Genomic DNA, 27,909 nt, shown 5'->3' on the forward strand with positions numbered 1-27,909 from the left:
TATAGATGATTATTCGTAAAAACTCTCTTGAACCAGAGCTGATCAGTACTTTGGGAAAAATAATCAATGGTGTATGTCACATCTGTACACACCTCCCTGGAGAGTCACTAATTTCACCAACCCTTCTCAACCATCCCTTCCTGTTCAGTCACTTTAGAGTGTGGAACATCTTGTGTGTCACCCCCCACCCCACCCCCAACAAGTATATTGGGAAACAATCCAGGCCTGGGCTGGGCGATAGCGCACCTTAGTTGAGCACACATATCACCATGCACAAGGACCTGGGTTCGAGCCCCTGGTCCCCACCTGCAACAGGGGAAAGCTTCACAAGTGGTGAAGCAGGGCTGCAGGTGTCTGTCTCTCTCTATCACCTCCTCCCATCTTGACTATCTGGCTGTCTACCTAATAAATAAAGATAATTTAAACGATTTTTAAAAGAAGCATAAATCTGTCAGAGAAAAAAATTAAAAATTAAAAAATGTAAAGAACCCCTTAGTTGATATTTACAGAAACTATAGGATCCAATGAAGGCAGAATCATCAGGGCTCCTCAGGACACAGCTGGCTAGTGGGGGGGGGGGGGCTGCAGGGTGCTGACAGGTCACATTGAACCCCAAGCCTAGCTATTGCACCCAGGGGTGTCATTCATTCTTTGCTTGGTCCCCCAACCAGGGTCCAGATCTCAAGGATGGGACTAGACCCAGAGGCAACCCCCCCCCCCCAAACCACAGTCCTGCAGAGGAGAGGTCTGGAGTTATAAATGGTGGAGACCACCCTGATGCAGATTGAGTTCAGGACTCCCTTCAAGGGGTGATCAGGGCAAGTCCTGCATAGGGTGCCCACCTCATGGGCGAAGGTGGGGATGGTGGTGGGGGCCAGGCAGGAGAGACCCCGGCTGCATGGCTGCTTCCAGCAACATCTACCCGGTCTGATGCAACCCTTTCCACCTGACTGCATGGCTGCTTCCTGCAGCATCTACCCGGTCTGATGCAACCCTTTCCACCTGACTGCATGGCTGCTTCCTGCAGCATCTACCCGGTCTGATGCAACCCTTTCCACCTGACTGCATGGCTGCTTCCTGCAGCATCTATCAGGTCTGATGCAACCCTTTCCACCTGACTGCATGGCTGCTTCCTGCAGCATCTACCTGGTCTGATGCAACCCTTCCCACCTAGCTGCATGGCTGCTTCCCGCAGCATCGACCAGGTCTGATGCAACCCTTTCCACCTGACTGCATGGCTGCTTCCCGCAGCATCGACCAGGTCTGATGCAACCCCTTACAGACTCATCGCAGGCGACTCACATTCCTCTCCAACCTTTCCGGTCTCGGATTCACAGAAGCATCCCCGCAAATCACCCAGAGGCAAGAGGAGAGAAGCAGCCTTCCCCACCCCCGTCCCCCCCCCCCCCCCCAACAAAAGGATGACCCACTCAAGCACTGGGACATTGACAAGGCTACTTCCTGGAGGGCCTTATTTCTCCTTTCCAGCACCACCCATCGGTCACCTGGATTGGCCAGAGCGCCAGACAAGACACTGATTGGACGACGTGCTTGCCACTCACATAGGATCCATATTCTTATTGGACGATCCTCATCGCATCACAGCCGGAAACAGGTTCCAGGGTACCTCGCCCCCCTCAAACAGTCGCCAATCACAATCAGGGCTGTGAGAATGGCAGGAGGGCTGTCCAATCGGCTTCTAAAGAGGGTGTGTGCGGAGGACAGTTCAAGCCAGGAATGGCGGAGGGTCCCTTGCAGCTTAGACATCCGCTAGAAGCGCCAGCAATTAAAAACCCACAAATTGTGAAGCGAGGCAGATCAAAGCAATCCTGAACCACCAGCTGTCCTGCATTCTCTCTCTCTCCCCGCCCCCGACTCTGGAAGAGAAAGAAAAAAAAAAATAATAATCCTGCGGAGAGACAGGAGCGTGAGCTTGAAGATGGTGAGTGCGGTGCCCCCACCCTCCACCCCCCGGGGGCTGGGATGTTGGAGGGTTTGCTGCAAAGGAGCTGGAAGCAGCTTCTAAGGCCAGAGATCTCCCTGCAGCCTGCTCCTCATTGCCTCTGGAGGCCCCCCAGACCTGGGTTTGTTCCCCCTGGTGGGTATTCTGACCACAGACTATGCTGTCAGCCTCCAGCATTGGTTTTCTCTGCATCCCAACCCGATTCTCCCAGGGACACAGAGGTGCTTTCCAGCCCTGCGTGAGGGTGTCAGGGTTGGGAGTCAAGATTTTTAGTCTGGGTTGGGAGGCCGAGGAGAAAAAAAAAAAAAGACTTAAAAAGAATCCCTGGCAAGATGATCGGGTTGAGGACCGAGCACTGAGCAAGTCAGCACCCTTGCAAGCCTCCAGCTGTGTCTAGTGGGGAAGCTGGTTGATTGTTTGGTCTTCATTAGGACACAGGGTTTCAGTCAGTGTATAATAAGAAAGTCTTTTGCCCCCCCCCCCATTTTTTTCTTCTTCTTAGGAAAGAAGAAAATGGTCTTGATAAAGAAGAAAGGTAAGTCAGTCACTGGAATCTGTTGGCTCTCATGCCTAATGCTGTTTATGTTCTTTTAATTTTTTTTCCTATTTAGTTATTTTTTTATTTAAAAAATGAAAAAATTGACTAAACCATAGGATAAGAAGGGTACAACTCCACACAATTCCCACCACCAGAACTCTGTATCCCACTCCCCCACCCAGAGCTTTCCTATTCTTTATGGGCCCAAGGTCATTGTGCAGCGATGCAGAAGGTGGAAGGTCTGGCTTCTGTAATTGCTTCCCCGCTCAACATGGGCATTTTATAAAATATTTTTATTTTTATTTTTCCCCTTTTGTTGCCCTTGTTTATCATCATCATTGTTATTGATGTCGTTGTTGTTGGAAAGGACAGAGAGAAATGGAGAGAGGAGGGGGAGAGAAAGACAGACACCTGCAGACCTACCTCACCGCCTGTGAAGCGACTCCCCTGCAGGTGGCTGGAACCGGGATCCTTACGCCTGTCCTTGCGCTTTGTGCCACCTGCGCTTAACCTGCTGCATCACCTCCAGGCTTCTGGGCATTCCCAACAGGGAATCTGTAAGATGTCAGCGTCTGGATTCCACTGCTAATCTGTCAAATCACACGTAAGGGAGGGCAGTTTGAAATTAAAGCTTGAGGGAGTCGGGCAGTAGCACAGCAGGTTAAGTGCACATGGTGCAAAGTGCAAGGACCGGTGTAAGGACCCTGGTTGGAGTCCCTGGCTCCCCACCTGCAGGGGAGTCGCTTCACCAGCGGTGAAGCAGGTCTACAGGTGTTTGTCTTTCTCTCATCGCCTCTGTCTTCCCCTCCTCTCTCCATTTCTCTCTGTCCTATCTAACAACAACATCAATATCAACAATAATAACTACAACAACAGTGGGGAAAAAAAAAACAAGGGCAACAAAAGGGAAAATATTTTTAAAAATTAAAATTAAATCAAAGCTTGAGTGGTCCTTAAGGTGGCACATGTACCAGAGTGATATTTGGTCCTTTCTCTTTCTGCTATCTTTCTCATGAATAAATAAAATCTTTTAAAGAATAGATTTAAAAATCAAAAATTGAGAAGCAGGCTCTCTCTCTCTCTTTTTTTTTTTTTTTGCCTCCAAAGTTATTGCTAGGGCTCGGTGCCTGCACTACGAATCCACTGCTCCTGGAGGACATTTTTTTCCTTTTTTGTTGCCCTTGTTGTTGTCATTGCTGATGTTGTTGTTGGATAGGACAGAGAGAAATCAAGAGAGGAAGGGAAGAGAAAGACGGGGATAGAAAGACAGACACCTGCAGACCTGCTTCACCACCTCTGAAGTGACCTCCCTGCATGTGGGGAGCTGGGGACTCGAACCGGGATCCTTAATGCTGGTTCTTGGGCTTTGCGCCATGTGTAACCTGCTGCACTACTACCCGGCCCTTCATAATATTCTTAACCACAGGCTCCCACATTAGAATCACAAAAGATCATGACCCATACCCCCACTTACTGATTCTGTCTTATCATTCTGAATGTCATTATCATTTTAATTCAGTTTTTCAAGTAATTTAAAGATAAGAATTTAGGATGGGAGTAGATAGCATAATGGTTATGCAAAGAGACTCTCATGCCTGCGGCTCCAAAGTCCCAGATTCAATCCCTTACAGCATAAGCCTAAACTAAAGCTCAGCAGTGCTCTGGTTTTAAAAGCAAAAACCAAAAAATCTGGGGTAAATCACCTGAAAACTGAGTTAAAATGACACCGACAGGCATTATGTTATAGTTGAGTTGAGGCTTTGTTCTCAAGATACTCCATTCATCTGGAGGGGCAGACTAGTACAGTCTACATCTCCCACCACTGAATTAGAATTTGGAGACTGGAAAGGCTACTAAGAAAGACGGGGGGGGGGGGGGGGGGGTGCTCACATTTTGTTTCCCATGTTCATTGTCCTCCCAAACTCTCCTTAAAACATTAGTGGGCCAGAAACTTGCAAATTCTGTGCATTTCAGTGCCCTGCTCGCTGGTGAGGTATCATCAAGTGGAAAGACTGTGCTGGGATCTTTCTAGATCTCTTCTCAGGATGGATCTGTGATTCCTCCACCTACTCTCACCCGAGGAACAAAGAGAAGAAAGAAGCCACAGGTTCAACAGTAAGTGTTCTGCCCCATTCAGAGATTTTTGTCTTCTTTTCTATCCCCAAATGACATGCATTAATGTCATCTGATGATTGATGATGGGGCCAGGTGGTGGTGCAGTGAGATAAGCACACCTGGCGTGAAGCGTATGGACCGGCGTTAGGATCCTGGTTTGATCCGGCTCCCCACCTGCAGGGGAGTCACTTCACAGGCGGTGAAGCAGGTTTGCAGGTGGCTATCTTTCTCTCCCCTCTCTGTCTTCCCCTCCTCTCTCCACTTTTCTCTGTCGTATCTAACAATGACATCAGTATCAATAATAACAACAATAATAACTACAACAATAAAAAAAGGGCAACAAAAGGGAAAACAAATAAATATAAAAAATAAATAAAATTTAAAAAAAGGAAATTGATTATGGGGCCAGGTGGTGGTGCACCTGGTTGAATGCACATGTTACAGTGTGCAAGGTCCTGGGTTCAATCCCCCAGTCCCCACCTGCAGAGGGAAAGCTTCATGAGTGGTGAAGCAGGACTGCAGGTGCCTCTCTGTCTCTCTCCCTATCTTCCCATTCCTCTCAATTTCTGGCTGTCTCTATCTAGTAAAAATAAAGATAAAAATTTTTGCCAAAAAAAAAAAAAAAGACACAACTACCATCTTAAAACTTTCTAATAATATTTAAAGATAGCTTGTTTTCTTTTTTTTTCTTCCTCTCTTCCTTTCTTTCCCTTTTTTTTTTTTTTTTTTTAAGATTTTACTTATTGATTGATGAGAAAGAGAGGAGGAGAGAGAAAAAGAACCAGACATCACTCTGGTACATGTGTGAGAGTCAAGCGTTTTATCCACTGCACCACCTCCCAGACCACTCCCTCCCTTTTTTTTTTCTTTCATCATTTCTTGTAGCTCAAAGCCTTTTTTCTCTTTCAAGACTTTCTATATTAGATAAAGAATGCTAACTTGGGGCCAGGCAGTGGCACACCTGGTTAAGCACACACATCACAGTGCACAAGGACCCGAGTTCAAGCCTCTGGTCCATCCACACCTGCAGGGGGAAAGCTTCATGAGCGGTGAAGCAGGGCTGTAGGTATTTCTCTTATCTCTTTCTATATTTCTCTCCCCTTTCAATTTGTCTCTAAGTAAAAAAAAAAAAAAAAAACTAAAACATTAAAAAATGCTTTGATGAGTGACTTGGAACTTTTGAAAATGTTCCTTTGGTGACAGATCAAAGAATGATCGATATGAACCAATATTCCTATGGGGGATAGGGTAGATGCTGTGATATTTATGAGTTAGGGGAAGCACTCATATTCAGTTCACATGTAACTATCTGTTGGGGGGAAAAACATGATAGACTGGAGAAAGGGCCGTATGAACCAGAGGTTCTCAGGTTCTAAAAAAGAGAGAGGCCCTTGTCATCTAGAATATTAAAGAAGTGGGAGTCAGACGGTAGCGCAATGGGTTAAGTGCACATGGCACCAAGCGCAAGGACCTGCTGAAGGATCCTGGTTCAAGCCCCGGCTCCCCACCTGCAGGGGAGTCGCCTCACAGGTGGTGAAGCAGGTCTGCAAGTGTCTGTCTATCTCTCCTCCTCTCTGCCTTCCCCTCCTCTCTCCATTTCTCTCTGTCCTATCCAACAACGACATCTGTAACAACAGCAATAATAACTACAACAATAAAAAACTGCAAGGGCAACAAAAGGGGAAATAAATTTTTTAAAAAGTTTTTTTAAAAAAAGAGTATTAAAGAAGCATGTGTGGTTTACAACCTAATAAATATTTCATGTGGTCCGGGAGGTGGCGTAGTAGATAAAGCAAAGGACACACATGCATGAGGTTCTGAGTTCAAGCCCCGGCAGCACATGTACCAGAGTGATGTCTGGTTCTTTCTCTTCTCTCCGATCTTCTTTATAAATAAATACATAAAATCTTTAAAAAGAAATAAATCATGACAGGAGAGCTATAGACAGACTACTTGGGATTTGAATAAAATTACTTTTTTTTTCTTTTTTGTTTTCCAGTTTATCGCTGGGGCTCGTGTGCCTGCACTACAAATCCACTGCTCCTGGAGGCCATTTTTTTCCCATTCTGTTGCCCTTGTTATTGTTATTGCTGTTGGATAGGACAGAGAAATCCAGAGAGGAGGGAAGACAGAGAGGGAGAAAGATAGACACCTGCAGACCTGCTTCACCGCTTGTGAAGCGACGTTCCCCCCACACACACACACACACACCCTGCAGGTAGGGAGCCGGGGGCTCCAACTGGGATCCTTACCCTGGTCCCTGCGCTTTGTGCCACGTGCACATAACACCCTGCTCTACTGCCCAGCCCCCTCCTTGTTCTCTTTTTGATTGTTTATAATGGTGGGTAGAATTCGGACAATTTCCAGTAACACACATATTGGCCCTCCTACTTTTTTTTTTCTTCCTTAAAAAAAAAAAAATAGGTCTCCGGGTAACTAAGCCAGTCTTGCTGAATCTTTTAGTGCAAAAGAGGAACCTCATCCTAGAGAGATAAGTGTGTAGGCAGCCGTACACCCAGGTAGGTGAGAATGAAGGCGAAATCTAGCCACTAAAATGGTACTTTGGGAAACTCTTCTTCAGTAGATATTTTTTAATTTTTTTATTATTATTTATTTTCCCTTTTGTTGCCCTTGTTGTTTGGTTGTTGTAGTTATTATTATTGTTGTTGATGTCATTGTTGTTGCATAGGACAGAGGGAAATGGAGAGAGAAGGGGAAGACAGAGAGAGGGAGAGAAAGATAGTCACCTGCAGACCTGCTTCACCACCTGTGAACCCGGGTCCTTGTACATTGCCACATGTGCGCTTAGCCAGGTCTGCCACCACCTGCTCCCCTTCCCTTTTCTTCCTAATTACAAATTTGCCATGCACCTGATCTGGGCTCAAGATTGACCTCTACTGCACTAGGGGAAAGCTGTGGCATCTCTTCCTCTCTCTCTCCCTGGCTCTGCCTCTCTCTTGCTATTTGGAAATGTCAGTCTGGAGCAGGGAAGCCCTAGTAATGACAAAAATAATATCGGGGGCCGGGCGGTAGCACAGTGGGTTAAGCGTACTTGGCGCAATAATATATATATTTTTAAAGGAACAAAAGGGAAGAAAAATAATCACTAGAGGTAGGTAATTAAAACAACAAAGATAAAGCTAGTAGCAATAAAACTATGAATTAAATAATTTTATATGGAATTAATGTATTTCTTTTTTAATTTTTTTATATTATTTATTCCCTTTTGTTGTCCTTGTTTTATTGTTGTAGTTATTATTGATGTCATTGTTGCTGGATAGGACAGAGAGAAATGGAGAGAGGAGGGGAAGACAGAGAGGGGGAGAGAAAGATAGACACCTGCAGACCTGCTTCACCACCTGTGAAGTGACTCCCCTGAAGGTGGGAAGCCAGGGGCTCGAACCGGGATCCTCCCGCCAGTCCTTAACGCTTTGTGCCACGTGCGCTTAACCTGCTGCACTACTGCCCGACTCCCAAATTAAATAATTTTTTAAAAGCCTAATTATGGGAATCCATAATTTTGAAAAACTTTATTAATTTTCAAAAAACAAACTCCAAAAGAAAGCGGACAAAGCAATGTATCTGCTTTGGGGAAGAAAGTTCTCCGCACCCAAAGAGACCAGGTCTCATGGTTACATAGCATCATATCCCTGTAAAAAGTTTATCTGGTTCAGTCACCCCTGCCCCACCACCACCACCACACACAAACACATGCACACACATACACACCCTTCTTGAGAGAATTACACACACATATAGAAACACACCCTGAGAGAATTACACATAAGCACAGCCCTTCCTGAGAGAATTGCACACGCACACACACACACACCCTTCTTGAGAGAATTACACACATATACAGAAACACACCCTTTCTGAGAGAATTAGACATAAACACAACCCTTCCTGAGAGAACTACACACACATACACCCTTCTTGAGAGAATTACACACACACACAGCTTTCCTGAGAGAGTTACACACACAGAATCCCCCTTCCTGAGAGAATTCCACACATTCAGAAACACAGCCTTTATGAGAGAATTACACATAAACACAACCTTTCCTGAGAAAACTACACAAACACACACACACCCTTCTTGAGAGAATTACACACACACAGCTTTCCTGAGAGAATTACACACACAGAATCCCCCTTCCTGAGAGAATTACACACACACACACACACACACACACACACCCTTCTTGAGAGAATTACACACACACACACACCCCTTCCTGAGAGAACTACACACACACACACCCTTCCTGAGAGAATTCTTTTTTTATATTTACTTATTTATTTATTTTTCCCTTTTGTTGCCCTTGTTTTCTTGTTGTAGCTATTGTTGTTGTTGATGATGATGATGTTGTTAGGACAGAGAGAAATGGAGACAGAGGGGAAGATAGAGGGAGAGAAAGACACACCTGCAGACCTGTTTCACCACCTGTAAAGCGACTCCTCTACAAGTGGGGAGCCGGAGACTTGAACCTGGATCCCTACGCCAGTCCTTGCACTTGGCGCCATGCACACTTAACCCACTGCACTACCACCCGACTCTCTCTTCCTGGGAGAATTCTAAGGCCACAGCCCTGAGCATTAGTATTCCCTCACCTGCCTCTCTGTCCTGCAAGGACCCCACACCTGAGGTTCCAACAGTTTATCTTCTGTCTCACCCCCTGGGCCATACTTCTTAGGTATTATTGAGATTAAAGGATTCCAGCATTGAGCCCCCACTGAACACGGGGGTACAGTCACCCTGTCTGTCTAGAATTGCTTTGTTTTGTTTTTGTTTTTTTTCCTCCAGGGTCACCCTAGGGCTTGGTGCCGGCACTCTTGAGTCTACCAAATGGCCTGTACGCAAAATGGCCTCCATTTTGTCCTTACCCTACACCCCCATTTTATTGGGATAGGAAAGAGAGTAATTGAGAGGAGAGGGGAGACAGAGAGGGAGAGAGAAAGAAAGACATCTTCAGACCAGCTTTACCGCTTGTGAAGCGAACCCCCCCCCCAACCGCAGGTGGAGAGCCGGAGGCTTAAACCCGGGTCCTTGTTCTTAGTACTGTGTGTGCTACCATCCGGCAGCCCTAGCTCCCTCTCTCCACATCTCTCTGTCTCTTTCTACAGGCACCTGATAAAAGTCAGCCCGACTTCCTAGTCCACTGATATCTAGGAAGAGTTTTAAGAACACTGAGCTCCTACATGGGAAGTGAATGTGATGGTCTCCTTCCTGTGTCAGGAACCCTTCCCACCCTCATTCTGCTTCAGCAGCAAGGAAGGTGGGCCGCACTGGCCTGCCCCCCCCCCCCCCCCCCCAGATCCATGGAGAGGTGTCCCTGGGAACTCCCTCAGGACTGTAGCCTGAACTCATCCATGAAACAGTGCCTGGGACTTTTCCTCTCGTACTCCAGTTCTCATCTTTAAATTACCTAGAAGTCTACATTAAAATGATACTCACGTCCACAACCAGATGTGTAAGCAGAATCAGTTTTACTAATCGGTTTTACTAATTGGGTCCTGCTTTGCTTTTTGGGGGGGTGAGGGGGAAGGGGGGGGAAGGAACTGAGCTGGCAAAAGTAACTCATTTGGATATTCCCTCACTTTGCCGTGCACAGGACATAGGTTCAGGGCTGCCCCCCACAACACTGTTGTGACGCTTTGATGCCATGACTTCTCTCTCTCTCTCTCTCTCTGAATGTCTTTTAAATTTATTTTCATTACTTTTTAATTTTTTATTTATAAGATGGAAATATTGACAAGACCATAGGATAAGAAAGGTCCAACTCCACACAATTCCCACCACCAGAACTCCACATCCCATCCCCTCCCCTGGTAGCTTTCCTATTCTTTATCCCTCTGGGAGCATGGACCCAGGGTCATTGTGGGATGCAGAAGGTGGAAGGTCTGGCTTCTTTCATTGCTTCCCTGATGAACATGGGTGTTGGCAGGTCGACCCATACTCTTAACCTGTCTCTCTCTTTCCCTAGTGGGGCAGGGCTCTGGGGAAGCGGGGCTCCAGGACACATTGGTGGGGTCGTTCTATCCAAGGAAGTCCGGTTGGCATCATGGTAGCATCTGGAACCTTGTGGCTGAAAAAGAGTTAACATATAAAGCCAAAGTTGTTGACTAATCATGAACCTAAAGGCAAGAATATTGCCGATAAAGATTTGGGGTCTCCATTTTGGAAAAAGCTAGTAGGCCTATGTTAGGTATATTCCAAGGGGCCCATGGATTTACTAGTTTTTGCCTGCGCCTGACATCTAATATGCAGGTGACTTAAATAATTGTGTGGGGAGATGGTGTCATAGTTGGAAAATGTCATTAATTTTTATGACCACGAGGATTATCGCTGAAGCTCAGCGCGTGCACTGTCCAGCAGCCATTTTTCCTTCCTTTTTTTTTTTCTCCCCCAATTGTTATTAGCTAGGACAGAGCAAAATTGAGAGAGGATGGGGAGATAGGGAGAGAGAAAGATAGACACCTGAAAGCCTTCTTCACTACTCACGAATTAATGAAGCAAACCCCATGCAGGTAGGGATCAGGGCCTCGAACTCCTCTGATCTTTGTGCTTGGTGATATGTGTGCGTAACTGGGTGCTCCACCACCCAGCCCCTTTCTCTGAATATCTCCATCTCTTTCTACATGTACCTGATAAAGCCAGCCCAGAGCGTTGACGCCTCGGTGATGACAAAAAAAAAAAAAAAAAATCAAGCATTAAAAAAAAGTGAGGGACCTGGTAGTGGCACACCTATTTGAGGGCACATGTTACAGAGTGCACAAGGATCCGTGTTCAAGCCACCCCCCCATCCCCACCTGCAAGGGGGAAGCTTCGCAAATTGTGCAGCGGGGCTGCAGGTGTGTCTCTTCTCTCTCCCTATCTCTCCCTCCCCTCTCAATTTCTTTCTTGGCTCGAATATTTTTTGAAGTCATTCACCACTTCCTGTACAAGAACGCATTTTATTCATCAGAATTAAAAACATCTGGCTTATACAAGTCACACTGGATAAAGTGCATTAACATCTGATCACCAGCTGTGTCGGAAGGGTGGACTGTGGGACACTCAGTTAAACAACAAACAACACACATAGCACTAAATGCAGGGATTCAGCTTTGAGCCCCAGCACCCCACCTTCGGATAATCAGACTGGAACCCCGGGGGAATTCACTCAGATAGCTGTGGGCTGAGGGAAGAGTTGGAAATTCCAGGTAGTATATAAAAGTGCTACAGAAAACAGTCTTCACAAAATTTTTTTATTATTATTATCTTTATTTATTGGATAGAGACAGCCAGAAATCAAGAGGGAGGGGGTGATAGAGAGGGAGAGAGACACCTGCAGCTCTGCTTCACCACTCACAAAGCTTCCCCCTGCAGGTGGGAACCGGGGGTTCGAACCTGGGTCCTTGCACATTGTAATACGCACCAGGTGCGCCACCACCTGGCCCAAAAAATAATTTCATTATCTTCTTTTTGATCATAATAATGATGGGGAATAGAGAAGTCAGACATACAGCCAGGTAGGTGGGAATGAATGCAGCAGGTGACACAGATTGGAGATCCAAACTTTAACGGAATCTTGGCTTTAAACTGCATTTTGGAAAACTTTTCTCCAGTCTAAATTTGTCGTCATCACCAGGGCTTCACTGACATTTTCAAATAGAAACAAAGGCAGTAAGAGAAAGGGACTCTTTCTCAAGTGTAGTAGAGGCCAACCTTGAGCCTGGATTAGATACATGTTAGTTTTGTAATTAAGAAAAGGAAGTTGGGAGTCGGGCAGTAGTGCAGCGGGTTAAGCACATGTGGTGCAAAGCATAAGGACCGTCTTAAGGATCTCGGTTTGAGTCCCTCGCTCCCCACCTGCAGGGGAGTCACTTCCTAGGTGGTAAAGCAGGTCTGCAGGTGTCTGTTTTTCTCTCCCCCTGTCTTCCCCTCCTCTCTCCATTTCTGTCTATCCTATTTAACAACAACGACATCAATAATAACTACAACAATAAAAAACAACAAGGGCAACAAAAGGGAAAATATTTTTTAAAAAGAAAGAAAAGGAAATAAAAATGATTGCTAGGGATGGTGCTTTATTGTGCTGTCACAGAGCCCCAGAGATAGCCCCAATGACAATAATAAAAAATAAAAACCAAAACAAAGAAAACTAATCATGGAACCCCAGGGATTTAATTTCTAGTTATTCAAAGAAGAGCTTTACAAAGCAATGAAGGAAGTTCTCACGCAGGAAGAGCAGGCTATATATATCACATCACATCCCTGTAAAATCTGTCTAGCCCAGGGATCAGGCGGTAGTGCAGTGGGTTAAGCACACGTGGCAGAAAGTGCAAGGACCGGTGTAAGGACCTGGGTTCGAGCCCCCAACTCCCTACCTGCAGGGGGGAGTCGCTTCCCAGGCGGTGAAGCAGGTCTGCAGGTGTCTGTCTTTCTCTCCCCGTCTCTGTCTTCCCCTCCTCTCTCCATTTCTCCCATCCTATCCCAACAACATTGACAGCAATAACAACAATAATAACTACAACAAGGAGCAACAAAAAGGAAAAAATAAATATTTTAAAAAATATATCTGTCCAGCCTTGTCTAGCCACCCTCACCCTTCCTGAGAAGGGTAAGGCCACAGCCCTGAGTGTCAGTATCCCCTCACCTGCCTATGTCCCATCAGGACCTCACCTGGAGTGTCCAACAGTTCGTCTTCTGTCCCACCTCTTGAGACTTAGTTCTTAGGTATTATTAAGACCCTACAAGATGTCAGCCTTGAGCCTGCACTGAACTCAGGGGACAGAGTCACCCCGTCTGTCTGGAAAGTTCTCTCTGTCCCTGTGCCAGCCAATCTATTATTCATCAGATGAAGTTTCTCTCTAGGCAACAGGACCAAAGATTCCCCAAATGTCAACACCCAGAGGCCCCTCCTGTGGTGTCTGTTTGTAGCCTGTCAGATGGGGTCTATCAGGCAGGAATGGGGTTCCTATCTTTGTTCTGTCATTGCAGGGAACCAAAGGGCCAGGTCTGCTTCAGTCAGTTATATAAGTACAACTGTGTTCCCTCTTCTGTGGAGATAACCAAATTCAGAGAAAAATCATGTGGACCAGGACTTAACCACTAGCTGTTTCTGTGATGTCATTTCTTCATGAACTACTGTTGCTACAGGCCAAGACTCTGACTCCATTGTTCCTCCAAAAACTCTCTTTCTCTCCTCTCTCTCTCTCTCTTTTCCTAGTCTAGGTGGATTCTCACCCCCCACAGCTAGTCCCTCAGCCCCATACACCACTGTCCCCAATTGTTGACACCCGTAATTTGGAGAGCCCGACTTGCATCCTTGTTCCACAGGTTAAATTTAGTGGGGGTCTCCCAGAGCCAGGGTCTCTGTCCCTCCTGCAGTAGCTAAGCTGAGCTGCCCTGTGCTGCCTGACACACCCCTCCGCACTGGGACTCCGCTCAGTAGCTGGTCAGTATCTCTATTTCCATGGGAACCTGCTGACCAGAATCTTGGCGATGGTGATGCCAGGGGTTTCCTCACAATCATGGGTGGGGCCCTTTGGGTGGGGGCTGGGTAGAGCAGAGCTTGCAGCTGGTGGAAGAAGGAGCTGGAACCACGGCCAGGTTAGATTCTGAGGGCAGGCGAAGGGAGGTGAGCGGAACCATGGGGGTAGTCAGAGACACTCGGGGGGTGACTGGGATGGAGCAGGACGGTAGAGAGTCCTGCTCAGCTGGGACATCACTCCCGGTACCAGCCCCTCTTCCTCCCTCTCTGAGATCTCAGAGTCTCCAACTCCTGCTTTTCCAATCAAGGCTCAGTATTGAAAAGAGACCTTTGCTGTTGGAAACTTCCCAAATATCTTCAAGTGTAAACTAAGACAGAAGTTCTTCTGGGGGCTCTGTCCTAAATAAAGATTTACAGACTAATATTTTTCCTCGGCACAGAGATGGGAGTGAAAAATTGGAAATGGCCTAAGTTGACAGCAGTGGTTCTTTTATCAGTTCTGACGGGCAGCTGGGAAGGAGGACCAAGACGGACTGGCCAGTGATTTCCCCCTGGGAAAGTCAGGGTCCAGAGGAGCTCACACACTGACTGGAATCACCCACCCCGGACCCCAACAGTGCTCACACAGAAAGAGCCAGCCCTGGGAAACCCCCTGTTGGGGTGCTCAAAGGATTGCTTGGTTTAAAGTGTTCCTCACCTGTTTTATCAGTCTTTTTTTATTATTATTAAATTCTACTTAAAGGTACATATTTTATTTCTTTATTTTGCCTCCAAGCTTTCCTTGCTGGGGCTCGGTGTTTGCATTACGAATCCACTGCCCCAGGAGGCCATTTCACCCATTTTTGTTGCCCCTGTTGTCCTTATTTTCGCTGTCATTGGATAACAGAGAGAAATCAAGAGACGAGAGGGAAGACAGGGGGAGAGAAAGACAGGCCTGCAGGTGAGGAGCCAGGGGCTAGAACCGAGATCCTTAAGCCAGTCCTTGCACTTCGCGCCATGTGCCCTCAACCTGCCACGCTACTGCCCAGCCCCTATTTATTTGAGATTTGTGATGTTTGATAAGATTACAGTGGTGTAGATTCACATCTTACCCTCCACCAAAGTTTTACCTAGATAACGATAACCACCATATTTTTCAAAATGTCTTAGAGATCATTTGATCAGTTGTTCTTTTGGGGCACTTTCTTTGGTTCAGTTCTCTAAATCCCACATAATAAGCAAAACCATCTGCTAATTATCTTTCACTTATTTCACCCAGCCTCAGGCAGACAGGGTGACTCTGCTCCCTCCGTTCAACTGGGGCTCAAGATTGGCATCTTCTGGTATCTTATTACTTCCTAAGGCCCCTCAATGAAGACAGGAGCCCCGAGCTGCCAGAGACCCTTGTGTGAGATGGTGCTTAATGTCCCTTTTATGTGACACTGGATATTTGACTATATAATTGATCATAAGCTCTTAAATTTCCCTGAGGGATTTATAGAGCATTTCTTTTTTTAAATAAATAGACACACATGGGGGAGATAGCATAATGGTTATGCAACGAGACTCTCATGCCTTAGGCTCCGAAGTTCCAGGTTCAATCCCCCGCACCACCATAAGCCAGAGCTAAGCAGTGCTCTGGTGTTTCTCTGTGTGTGTGTCTCTCTCTGCATCTAAATAAATAAATTTAAAAATAAATAAATAGACACATAAATAAGTATACCACTGATGAATTGCAGTGTACAGGTTCCAATATTGGTTTCTACAAACTAAAATGAACATTTCATGTCAAATTTGACTTCTTCAACTTGGGAAGACAGTTTGTACTTTGATGGAAATAGTTATAAATTTGAGTCTGGTAGGGTTGATGTTTGAGCCCTCCAGAAATACTGGAAATAAAGTAGAAACTCACTGATGTTCCTGAGAGGTTTTTTGTTTTTGTTTTTTTTGCTGTTGTTGTTTTTACCCAAATACTAATATGTCTAAATCTACTTAACATACTTTCTTTTTTTTTTAATTCTTTATTTTTTAAGATTTTATTTATTTATTTATGACAAAGACAGGAGGAGAAGGAGAAAGAACCAGACATCACTCTGGTACTTGTGCTGCTGGGAATTGAACTCGGGACCTTCCTGCCTGAGAGTCCAATGCTTTATCCGCTGTGCCACTTCCGGGACCTCTTTTTTTTTTTTTAATGTTTTTATACAATGGGGGCTGGGATCAAACCTGGGCTGTACACGTGGCAAAGCCCCGTATTTTCCATGTGGGCTATCCCGCCAACCCTCATTATCGTTTAATATATATTAGAGTCAGAGAAATTGAGAGGGAAGAGGGAGCAAGAGAGGGAGAGGCCTACAGCACTGTTTCGCCACTTGTGAAGATGCATCTGGAGATGGCCCCAGCTGCAGGTGGGAGCTCTTAACATACTTGCAACATGAGGCAGAAAGGAACTTTCAAATGCCCTAACAGAGGGCTTCAAGAAAGTGAAAATTGTCAGTGCACTTGACCCAGTGTGCCACCGCTCTGCATTGTTGAGCAGTGTGACCTAAAAAAGCCAAGTGTATGGGAGTCGGGCGGTGGTAGCGCAGTGGGTTAAGCACATGTGGTGCAAAGCGCAAGGACCGGCTCAAGGATCCCGATTGGAGCCCCGGACTCCCACCTGCAGGGGAGTCGCTTCCCAGGCGGTGAAGCAGGTCTGCAGGTGTCTGTCTTTCTCTCCCGCTCTCAGTCTTCCCCTCCTCTCTCCATTTCTCTCTGTCCTATCCAACAACGACATCAACAACAGCAATAATAACTACAACAATAAAAACGAGGGCAACAAAAGGGAAAATAAATAAATAAAATAAAAGCCAGGTGTGTTCAAGTCTGTTTCATTATTATTTACAGAAGATAGATGAAGTTTTGTTTGTTTTTGTTTGTAAAGGAACAGATTTCAGTTGTCTGTAAGCACAGGCGAGCCCTCAAATTCTCCTCCCCTACTTTATGTACAAGAGGTGGAAGCAGTGCTGTTTTTTTCTCTTCATTATTATTTTTATTTTTATTTATTGGCTAAAGACAGCCAGAAATTTAAAAAAAAAAAAAAGAGGTTGGGGGAGAGGGAGAGAGACAGAGAGACACTTGCAGCCCTGCTTTACCATTCACAATGCTTTGCTTTCCTTCCTGCAGGTGAGGAGTGGGGGTTTGAAACTGGGTCCTTATGTACTGTCCCATGCACTCAACCAGGTGTGCCACCACCTGGTCCCTGAAGTTGTACTCTTTTTATTATTATTATTATTAGTAGTAGTGATTAAATATTGGTTTTAAAAAGCACACACTAGGGAGTCGGGCTGTAGCACAGCGGGTTAAGCGCAAGTGGCGCAAAGTACAAGGACCGGCATAAGGATCCCGGTTCGGCCCCGGCTCCCCACCTGCAGGGGAGTCGCCTCACAGGCGGTGAAGCAGGTCTGCAGGTGTCTGTCTTTCTCTCCTCCTCTCTGTCTTCCCCCTCTCCATTTCTCTCTGTCCTATCCAATAACGGCAACAACAATAATAACTACAACAATAAAAAAAAAAAAACAGCAAGGGCAACAAAAGGGAATAAATAAAATAAATATTTAAAAAAATTCTTTTTTTAAATAAGCACACATTAACAGGGGAACAATTCCACACAGGTCCCAGAAACAGTACTTCTGATGTTTTTCATTTGCATAAGTTTGCATTTAACAGCATAAATAAATCCATTGGTGGGTGAGGGGCTAGGGAGTTAACTTCATGGTTATGCAAACAGACTCATGCCTGAGGCTCCAAAGCCCTGGGTTCTATCCCTGATTCATCTTAAACCAGAACTGAGTTGCTGTGCCCTGGTAAACGAAGACAAAAATCTAGTTTGTATCTCATTCTTTATATTCCTGAAATTCTTAGCAGTGTGTGTTCAGTAATGGGCCTGGAGTAAAAGCACTAACAATCCCACATCATGACTCTCAGCCCAGACTTTCCATCAGGGTTAAAAAAAAAAAATGAGATCTTGGGAGTCGGGCTGCAGCACAGCGGGTTAAGCGCAGGTGGCGCCAAGCACAAGGACCAGAGTATGGATCCCAGTTCGAGCCCCTGGCTCCCCACCTGCAGGGGAGTCGCTTCACAGGCAGTGAAGCAGGTCTGCAGGTGTCTGTCATCCCCCCCCCCCCCGTCTTCCCCTCCTCTCTCCATTTCTCTCTGTCCTATTGTTGGATCAACAACAACAATAAAAAAAAAATCTTTTAGCCAGCAAAATAGCTCATTTGCATAGTGGGTTGCTTTGCCATGTGTGACCTAGGTTCTAGTACTCTTTTCTCTGCCTCATTCTCTCTCTCTCTTTGTCTCTGTCTCAAAACATGAGCTTTTAGGTAAGATTATCAGTAACTACCACCTGCCCCCCATTTCTGTGTTGGCTACACTGTGAATATCACTGTTGTTTCAATTTCTGTTCAATCTTTCTCGCAGTCTTAAGGCCGTATCTGGCTTAAGAAGGAGTCTTCTGGGCATTTTTTATTATTCTTATTCTTTATTGGGGTAAATAATGGTTTACAGTCGACAGTTAAATACAGAGCTCCAGTGGCGCAATCGGTTAGCGTGCAGTACTTATACAGTAAAATACAATAGTTTGTGGGGCCGGGTGGTGGAGCACCTGGTTGAGAGTACATTTAGCAATGCTGAAGGACCCAGGTTCCAGCCCCCGGACCCCACATGCAGGGGGGTAGCTTGGCAAGTGGTGGAGCAGTGCTGCAGGTGTCTGTCTCTCTCTGTCTCCCCCATCTTCTCTACTTTGGGCTATCTATATCTAATAAATAAATAAAATTATTTTTCAACTTTTAAAAAATAATAACAATAATTCATATATGTGTAACATTTCTCAGTTTTCTGCATCTTCCAGGCATTTAACTAGAGTTGAGTCCAGGCTTCCATTCAAAGAGAAATTAAAGTGAAATGGAGAGAGGAGGGGAAGACAGACAGGGGGAGAGAAAGACAGACACCTGCAGACCTGCTTCACCGCCTGTGAAGCGACTCCCCTGCAGGTGGGGAGCCGGGGCTCGAACCTATGCCGGTCCTTATGCTTTGTGCCACGTGGGTTTAACCCGCTGCGCTACCGCCTGTCTCCCTTTTTTTTTTTTTTACTCATTCATTTGTGAGAGGGAAGAAGAGAGAGAACCAAGGCAGTGATGCCAGGGATTAAACTCGGAACCTCACCATGCCATCTTCTGGGTCACCAGTTTGTATTCCCCATTTATGCAGCAGACCTTTTGGGGGGGGGCTGGGCGGCCCCTCAAAATAAGAAAAACTCAACTATATAGGCTCCAAGGATTTGGTCATTATTTCAGAAATCTTGCCATTCAAGGACTAGAAGTTGGGCATTTTGTGCATTTCTCTTCCCTCCCTGTAGGTGGCAGTGCTGTCAAGTGAAGAGGCTGTGCTGGTGGATTTAATGTGTTTTCTCAAATTACTACTGTGATTGCATTTTATGGCCTGAAAGGAGGACGAAATGGAGGTTTCTCAGGTAAGTAACCTGTCCCCACATGAGAGACTTTCTATCTCTCTTTCCTCCTGTGTGAAATGCTCTCACATGGTAAATGTATTTATGTTAATGCTTCCGATTTGCTGGTCTTATCTGCCATTCCATTTACTGTTAATACCATACCACCACCACCACCCCCCTGGGGGGGAGGGGAAGGGCAGCAGTGGTGCACTTGGTTAAGCACAGGAATCTCCGTGCGCAAGGATCCAGGTTCGAGCCTCTGCTCCCTACCTGCAGTGGGCACTCTTCATGAGCAGTGAAGCAGGCTTGCTGGTATCTTAAAAAAAGGCTCCAAGACACATGGTGAGGTTGTCTGCCCAAGGAAGTCGGGTTGGCATCATGGTAGCATCTGGAACCTGCTGGCTGAAAAAGAGTTAAGATATAATGCAGAACAAATTGTTGACTAATCATGAACCAACAGGCATGAATATTGCAGATGAAGATTGGGGTCTCCATTTTGGAAAAAAGTAGGTCGGTTTTAAGTATATTCCAGAGGGTCCATGGACTTAACTAGTTTTTGCCTGAGCCTGACTGTTGGTCATTATGCCAGGTCTGCTGCATTGCTTAACGCTGTGGTCTATTTACATAATCACTGTTTTGTCTGAGACCCACTCTGCCTGGCCTGCAAGGCATTGGTTTAATCCCCACTGGTTAGAACCTTCGCAACAGCTGAAGACCCACCTTGCCTGCAGGGCACTGCTTTAATCCCCACTGGTTAGAACCTTCGCAACAGCTGAAGACCCACCCTGCCTGCAGGGCACTGGTTAGATGGAAGTTTTCCTTCTCTCCACCCACTCTCCTACGTATATCCTTTTCCAACCTACCACTTCCACCTCGGAAGATATAAATGCAGATGAATAAAGCCAGCATTGGATTGCGTTCTCGCTCCCCCATGAGTTCCTGGTTGCCTCTCTCCTACCCGCAAAGCTAGCCCAGCACCTGACATCCAATATGCAGGTGGACCCAGATTATTGTCTGGGGAGATGGTATCATAGTTGGAAAAAAAGGACCAGAAGACTGGATCAGGGAAGAGAGTAGCTCCCAAATATGGGGAAAGTATATAAATACTGTTAAGTATAAACCCCACCCATTTGATCTGGGGCCCATATTCGGCACAGGAGTCCATGTAACCTCTGCATCCCTGTAGGTCTGAGCTGGCATTCTGTGATCACAACTAAATGTGAGCTCGGACCATTTTTTTTTTATTTCCATCACTTAAGGTATCTGTCCCCCTTTCTTACCTCCGTAGATTCTTTAGATAGGTTCACCAAGCCAAGTTTCCACTGAAACCCTCTCTGTGCACCCAGGACCTACTTATATTTGTTCATAAATGTTTTTAAGAACCTGGTATCATCTGTGTATTTTGTTCTGAAGGTTTCCAAGAGCCCAGACTCATTCTTTTGGAAGGGTTCAAGTTCAGTTTCTAGATCTGTGTATCCTTCCTCAACCACCCCTCCTTCCCAACCCCCCCCCCCTCCCCAGCAGCTGACCCAAGAAGGATATTCCTCTTAAGACTGTTGTCTAACATGGGAGTCAGGTCAACTAGAGCAAGTGCCCTGAGTCCCAGTCAGTGCCATAGTATAGGAGAGAAAATATAATAATAGATATAATATGCATCTCTCATAGATAAAATATATGAAATAGGTCTGTGTGGAGGCCTGTTTCTTAATGTGAGTGGTATATTATGAATAACAAGGTTTGCTAACACCAGTAGAACTTACAGCCATGACTAGTGCATTTAATTATACCCACAGTCACAGTAAACTTTTTAGAAAAATATATATATATATATTTGTAAAGTTTTGTCAGATGCTAATTTTTTTTTTTTTTCCCTTTACCAGAGCACTGTTCAGCTCTGACTAATGGTGGTGCAGGGAATTCAACTTGGCACTTTGGAGCCTGAGGCAGGGGAGTGTCTTTGCCTAACAGTTATGTTGTCTATCCCCCCCCCAACCGTCTAATCATTTCTAAATATTTAAAAAATAAATGTCTATTTAAATAATATGAGAAAAGAGGAAGACTTCACTCCAGCCCATATACTCTGGATGCAACTCAGGACTTTTTTTTTTTTGCCTCCAGGGTTATTGCTGGGGTTCAGTGCCTGCACCATGAATCCACTGCTCCTGGAGGCCTTTTTTTTTTCCCCTTTTTTCTTGTTGCCCTTGTTGTTGTAGCCTTGTTTGGGTTATTATTGTTATTGCTGATGTCATTCGTTGTTGGATAGGAGAGAAATGGAGAGAGGAGGGGAAGACAGAGAGGAGGAGAGGAAGACAGACACCTGCAGACCTGCTTCACCGCCTGTGAAGCGACTCCCCTGCAGGTGGGGAGCCGGGGGGGCTCCAACCGGGATCCTTATACCAGTCCCTGTGCTTTGTGCCACATGCACTTAACCCGCTGCGCCCCAACTCAGGACTTTTTAAATCCAGTGCTCTTCTGATGTTGACACTCCCTGATCTCCACACCATCTTTCCAGGCAAATACCCCTGATCCAGTTAAGCTCTGACGGCCAGTTAGTTTGGCTTCTAAACTCCTTGTCACTGAGAATGTGTCTTCTGAAATTTACAAAGCAGACATTGAGACCATTGAATAGGACTCTACTCCACACCCTGCTACAAGTGTACCATTCCTGCTTAGGCTCCTACCTCTGTTAGTGATGCCATGATAGACCATGTCAAGTAGCAGTTAGGCTGCCATCTTGGCTCTGCCCTCTCTACTGCAGATTCTTATAGAACAAGAGTTCAGAGCAGAGGTGGGGCATAGATAGCATAATGGTTATTCAAAGAGACTGTCATGCCTGAGGCTCCAAAGTCCCGGGTTCAGTCCCCACCACCACCACCACCATAAGCCAGAGCTGAGCAGTGCTCTGGTATTTCTCTCTATCTTTCTCTCTCTGCATCTCTCTCAAAAATAAGATAAATAAAATACTTTTAAAAAAAAAGAGAGAGAGGACATGAGTAAAGCCAATGTAATCTGGTGTGTCGTTTGGACCTTAAAAGTAGTCAACTTAATTTCATGGATTAATATACCCTAGTTTCTAGTGAAACAATTAATGTCTCATTCGTTCCTTTAACTTAGTGAAGAGGAAAAGTCCACTCTTAGTCCCCTACAGTGGAGTTCAATGGCAGCTCAAGTGAAGATATAAGGTATTAATGGCATCTGTTCTGAGATGTGGAAATGCTCCCCATGAATTTATAAAAATGCCTGAAAATCAACTTTTTTTTAACAAAATGACATTGAAATTGGAAAATAAATAATATACTAAGTAACATTAACAAATAAATATAATGTGTGTACATAAATATGCCATTTCATTTCTTTTGGGGGGACATATTTTTATTAATTTATTTTTTTCTTATTTATTTATACCAGAGCACTGTTCAGCTCTGGCTTGTAGTGGTGCGGGAGATTGCACCTGGGACTTTGGAGCCTCAGGCATGGCCGTCTCTTTGCAGAACCATTATGCTATCTACCCCCCACACACACACCCTACTTGGTCCTTACATTGTAATCTATGCACCACCAGCTGGTCTTAGTTTATTTATTTATTTTTACCTGAGCACCGCTTTGCTCTGGCTGATGGTGGTACAGGGAATTGAACCTGGGGATTTGGAGCCTGAAACAGAGGAGTCCCTTGGCAGAACCATTATGCTATCTACCTCTGCGTCCCACCCCCCACCCCCTTAGTTTATTCTGAATTGGAATTTCAGTACCTAATTCTTGGTCTGATGTGTAAGTGTCCAAAAGAAACTATTGTAACAAGCATTTACAACTAGTTCTTTTAAAGTAACTTTGGTATACACACAGTCTGAGGGAAAGAAGTCTGAGCATGTCTCGTAAGTCAAGTGTTCTTACCGTCTTTTGGAACACAAAGCTACTGAGTGAGTGTTCTCCGTTGGCAAGAGCCTTGTAAACTAAAATAAGTATTAGAATTGAGACTCCCACTGGTGAGTGAGTTTCCTTGATCCTCCCCCTCAAACCAAGGACTGAGATCAGTGAATACTGTATAGAGTATCAGTCACCTTTTACTAAGGAATTTGGTGTTGAGCTTTTTTTTATCATTATTTTTATTTTTATTTTTTATTTATTTATAAAAAAGAAACACTGACAAAACCATAGGATAAGAGGGGTACAACTCCACACAATTCCCACCATCAGAACTCTGTATCCCATCCCTTCCTATGCTAGCTTTCCTATTTTTTAACCCTCTGGTAGTATGAACCCAAGGTCATTGTGGGTTGCAGAAGATGGAAAGTCTGGCTTCTGTAATTGCTTCCCCACTGAACATGGGCATTGACAGGTCGATCCATACTCTCAGCTTGCCTCTCTCTTTCCCTAGTGGGGCAGGGCTCTGGTATATCAGAGCTCCAGGACACATTGGTGGGGTTGTCTGTCCAGGGAAGTCTGGTCAGCATCATGCTAGCATCTGGAACCTGGTGACTGAAAAGAATTAACATACAAAGCCAAACAAATTATTGATTAATGATGAACCTAAAGGCTGGAATAGTTCAGATGAAGAGTTGGGGGGGGGGTCTCCGTTTTATAGATAGCGAATAGGCCTATTTTAGTTATAGTCCAAAAGGCCTGTTTTTATTCTTGTTTGTTTGTTTGTTTGTTTTCCCTAAGCCTGAAATCTCATATGCAGGTGGATCCAAGTTATTGTCTGGGAAGATGATGTCATGGCTTGCAGAAGGACCAGAAAGCTGCATCAGGGAAGAGAGTAGCTCCCAAATAGGGGAAAGGTGTATAAATATTGGTGTTGAGTTTTTACCAACACTGAAGGGCTATTATTGAATGGACACTTGTGCCGCCGACCACCCAACTGGGGGCTCAGCAGGCCGATCCAGGGAGAATGAGACTTATAGGTGGGAGGTGGATTCGGCGCGACAGACAACACTGAGACACATGAGTTTCAATGCTGCTGCAATCTTTTACTGATATAGAGATTCTTTTTATAATAGCATAACAAAGAAGCATAAATCAAAAGCTGGCCAAGTCAGTTGACCACAAAGTACGCAGGGTACATTTTTTATAAGTAACACAGACAGGAGGAACTGAAGGCATACAACTACCATCAAAACGAAAGCACAGCCATACTGTTCTTTCATGGGTTATTAACCACATCCCTTTGGTTTCAGACAAAAGTCAATTTATCAGTAAGAACTAAATGCTTTCACTGCTCTCATTTATCCAAAGGGCTATTCTTTCTCCTTCCAAGCACTGGACCTTAATACCCAGAATAGGGGAGGCACTAGTGGGAACACGGCGTCTTGCTCTGATCCTTATGCCAAGCTCCCTTTCCTGTAATCTACCTAAGACAATATGCAGGTGCATTTCAGGGTTGCTATGTAACATGTTTCCTGGGAAAGCTAAAGGACCATTGTCTGTATGATTGAATGTAATATTTCTGAGAATAGTGCTCAGTCCTTGCTCAACCTGGATAGCCAAGTCATTGGGGCTTGAAGTGCTGGGATTTACTGTTGTAAGGGGCTTTTCATCCAGTGGGGTCCCATCTGGAATGTCCAGACTAGACTTGGGGGGTTGCACTGTAAGCGTCTCCGGAGTCTCCTGGACATTCCCTGGGTGGCCTGCATAAAGCATGATAAACAACAACAGTAAGCTTTCAGAAGCGAAACCAAGTCCACCTAGCCATCCAAGGCCTTTCCGCCAACCGGGAGACCCAGGGATCCGTCCACACAAATATCCAGGCTTCTGTCCACCACCTATCTTGGGTACGGTCTTCCGTACAGGAGCTTGTAAGGCCCCTGTCCGGTTCCCTAACCAGGTCACCCGCACTGTTTTGTCACACCGCGGTCGTGGCCTGCCTATCTGGCCAGACAGGTGTGGCAGTTCCCGGTTTTTTGTTTTTAAGACGGAATTCCTCTAGGTCCCTCCGGGTGGTTTTGATGGCCAATAGGAGAGCTCTGAAAAGACAAGGAAACACCATGAAAACCACTATGATTATTATTAGGGCAACAGCTGCCACTATTGCATAATGCCACCAAGTGAAAGGATTGAGAGCAGAGACATTCTCATAGAGCTGCTGAGCTAGGGATTCGAATCCAAAATCATTTAAATGAGCAGTGCTGGTAGCAGTGATATAATCTTGCACCTCCTGAAAATCATGAGTTAAATCATTATCTTTCCAGATTCCTAGTAAATGTGCTTTTGTCTTATTCCAATTTTCTGTATCATTATATTTAGCTGGGGTGACACAAATGTACTTAAAGGAGACGTGACACTTTGTTGCTATTCTAGCTTTTATGTTAGCTACATCCTGCCCCAGGGCTATAACCACTTCCTCAAGAGCGTTGAGTTTTGCTTCTAACTTTTTATCTATAATATGCTGTTCAGCAAGTATTAAGGAAATGTTCCTATGCATGTCATTCACAAAATGGGCTGTCTGGATGTTTTTTACTAAAGCTGTCGTCGAAACGGCGAAAGAGGTAAGGATAGCTATTAAGGCTGAAATTCCTAGGATAAGTGCTGCCACAAATCTTTTTGGCCGCAATAATTCATTTAGTCTTTGTACAACCATGAGTCCTGTATCCTCAAACCATGCTTCCTGTTTAAGGTCTACAGGCATCATAACATAAGCAGGTCTTTTTACTAACAGCATAACATCAAACTCCTTTTTTAAAATCATTTTCCATGCAATTTGTTAGAACACATTGTAGACATTTAATATGATATGAGTTACTTGAAATGGGGCAGACTGAGAAGAAAGAGCGTTTCGCCATCAAAATGCCAAAGGGATACCCAACACATGCCCTAGCTCCTATTGGCTCAGGGTGTGTAGCTTTTGGTTTGGTCCATAAAATCATATCTGCTGCAGCAGCCAATCTGAACAGATCCATTTGCATTAAGGAGGAACCGTCGGTGTTCTTAGTTATCCAAACAGGTTCCACAAAGCCTGCTGTAAAAAATCTATGAATAACTTTGTCTTTGGAGTTATAATTATTAAACTTTTCACTATTATTTTTAAAATAACCAGCTTGATTATAATTAGGAGATGAGACCGAAAAGTCCCATACTGTAGTGTTAGTTCCTATAACCACATAGGGGATTCCCTTTTTCTGGAATCCACACGAGAGCCAATTAGGGGTCTGATCATCATATATCCACTGAGAGTCTTGATTTTTATATTTATGCAGACAGTCAGTGATGGGTAATGTCTCTGTGGTACTCACAGTCTCATTTTCTGTATACCATCCCAAAGTTTTAATCTGTAATTCCCAAACCAACCTTTTTTCAGGTGTTGGTTTTTCCACAGACTCCGGGGCGTCAGTCACAAAGGTCCTATATGCCACTGGTAAACAACCAGAGATTGAGAAGCCTAAGAGGCTGAAGCATATAGGGGCGGAGTCTGCTCTGCCCTCGTAAGTTAATGTGGAAGACTTTATTGGGCCCACAGAGAATATTGGAGTTCCCCCTAGAATATCAGACACATTAGTCATAACCTTTATATGCTCTCTTTCCTGCCACGTAACGGGATGAATTAATGGAGGTTTTGGAACATATGCCCAATATGAATCACCTTGTGTTGGAACTGCTGAAAGTAAAAGCATGCGAGCAAGGAAAATATTAGCCATAGAAGGGGGTTTCCCCTCCTCATGCACTGCCTGCGTGGCCACTTGGACCAACCGCTGTATCTGGCTCATGGTTGGGAGCGATCCCGCCATCGGCTGCGGCGTCAGTGTGCACTTCAGCAGTTTCCTCCGTAGCTGCTTCATCTTCTTTCGGTTTCGGTTGTGGCGTCGCGACGTGCCTGATGAGTCGATCTGGGATCCAGATGGGAGATTCTCCATCCTGTGGAAAGACACAAGCATACCCTCGCCCTGAAGTTATAAGAGGGTCTGGCCCTTTCCACAGTCCTGTAAGTTGATCTTTCCATTTTACCAAGGGTTTGGGATTATCCTGGGAAGGATTCCAATGTCTCTCCATTCTTGACTGGCCTGTGTCATTGAGATTCAAATGGTTAAGAGTAAACAAGGCATGAGACAAAACATGGTGGGGGGTTAAATAAGGGCTGGCTTCTCGTAATTTCTTTATCTGTGCTTTCACATCCTGATGAGTTCTTTCAATTATAGCCTGTCCCTGAGGATTATATGGTATCCCTGTCACATGTCGAATTTTCCAGGTATTGCAGAATTTGGCAAACGGTTTGGAAATGTAGGCCGGACCATTATCTGTTTTCACCCTCAGAGGCTGTCCAAGGACGGCCATGGCCGCAACCATGTGTTGAATAACATCCTTTACAGCTTCTCCAGTCCTAGCGGTGGCTAGCACAGCATGTGAGAAGGTATCAACA

General features: G+C 45.1%; 2 protein-coding genes across 3 annotated transcripts in view; one reads left to right on the top strand and one right to left on the bottom strand.

Moving 5' to 3' along the window:
* Positions 1 to 1,373, bottom strand: part of LOC132535588 (zinc finger protein 14-like) — a 28,194-nt gene extending 26,821 nt beyond the window's left edge. Inside the window, exon 1 of the mRNA XM_060182149.1 lies at positions 1,299 to 1,373. The gene's annotated coding sequence lies outside the window, so the exon portion shown is untranslated. The remainder of the gene's footprint in view (positions 1 to 1,298) is intronic.
* A 286-nt stretch (positions 1,374 to 1,659) lies between these two features.
* Positions 1,660 to 27,909, top strand: part of LOC103123663 (zinc finger protein 14-like) — a 39,669-nt gene continuing 13,419 nt past the window's right edge. Inside the window, exons 1-4 of one of the 2 annotated variants that reach the window (XM_060182122.1) lie at positions 1,660 to 1,942; positions 2,466 to 2,498; positions 4,476 to 4,616; positions 19,470 to 19,583. In XM_060182122.1, coding sequence (XP_060038105.1) covers positions 19,569 to 19,583 — 15 coding nt within the window. In that variant the 5' untranslated portion in view covers positions 1,660 to 1,942; positions 2,466 to 2,498; positions 4,476 to 4,616; positions 19,470 to 19,568. Of the gene's footprint in view, positions 1,943 to 2,465; positions 2,499 to 4,475; positions 4,617 to 13,644; positions 14,060 to 19,469; positions 19,584 to 27,909 lie in introns of those variants that run through there. The other variant, XM_016193045.2, reaches the window with a different exon arrangement.

This window comes from Erinaceus europaeus, chromosome 23 (genome assembly GCF_950295315.1).
Source record: "Erinaceus europaeus chromosome 23, mEriEur2.1, whole genome shotgun sequence".
Classification (NCBI taxonomy): Eukaryota; Metazoa; Chordata; class Mammalia; order Eulipotyphla; family Erinaceidae; genus Erinaceus; species Erinaceus europaeus.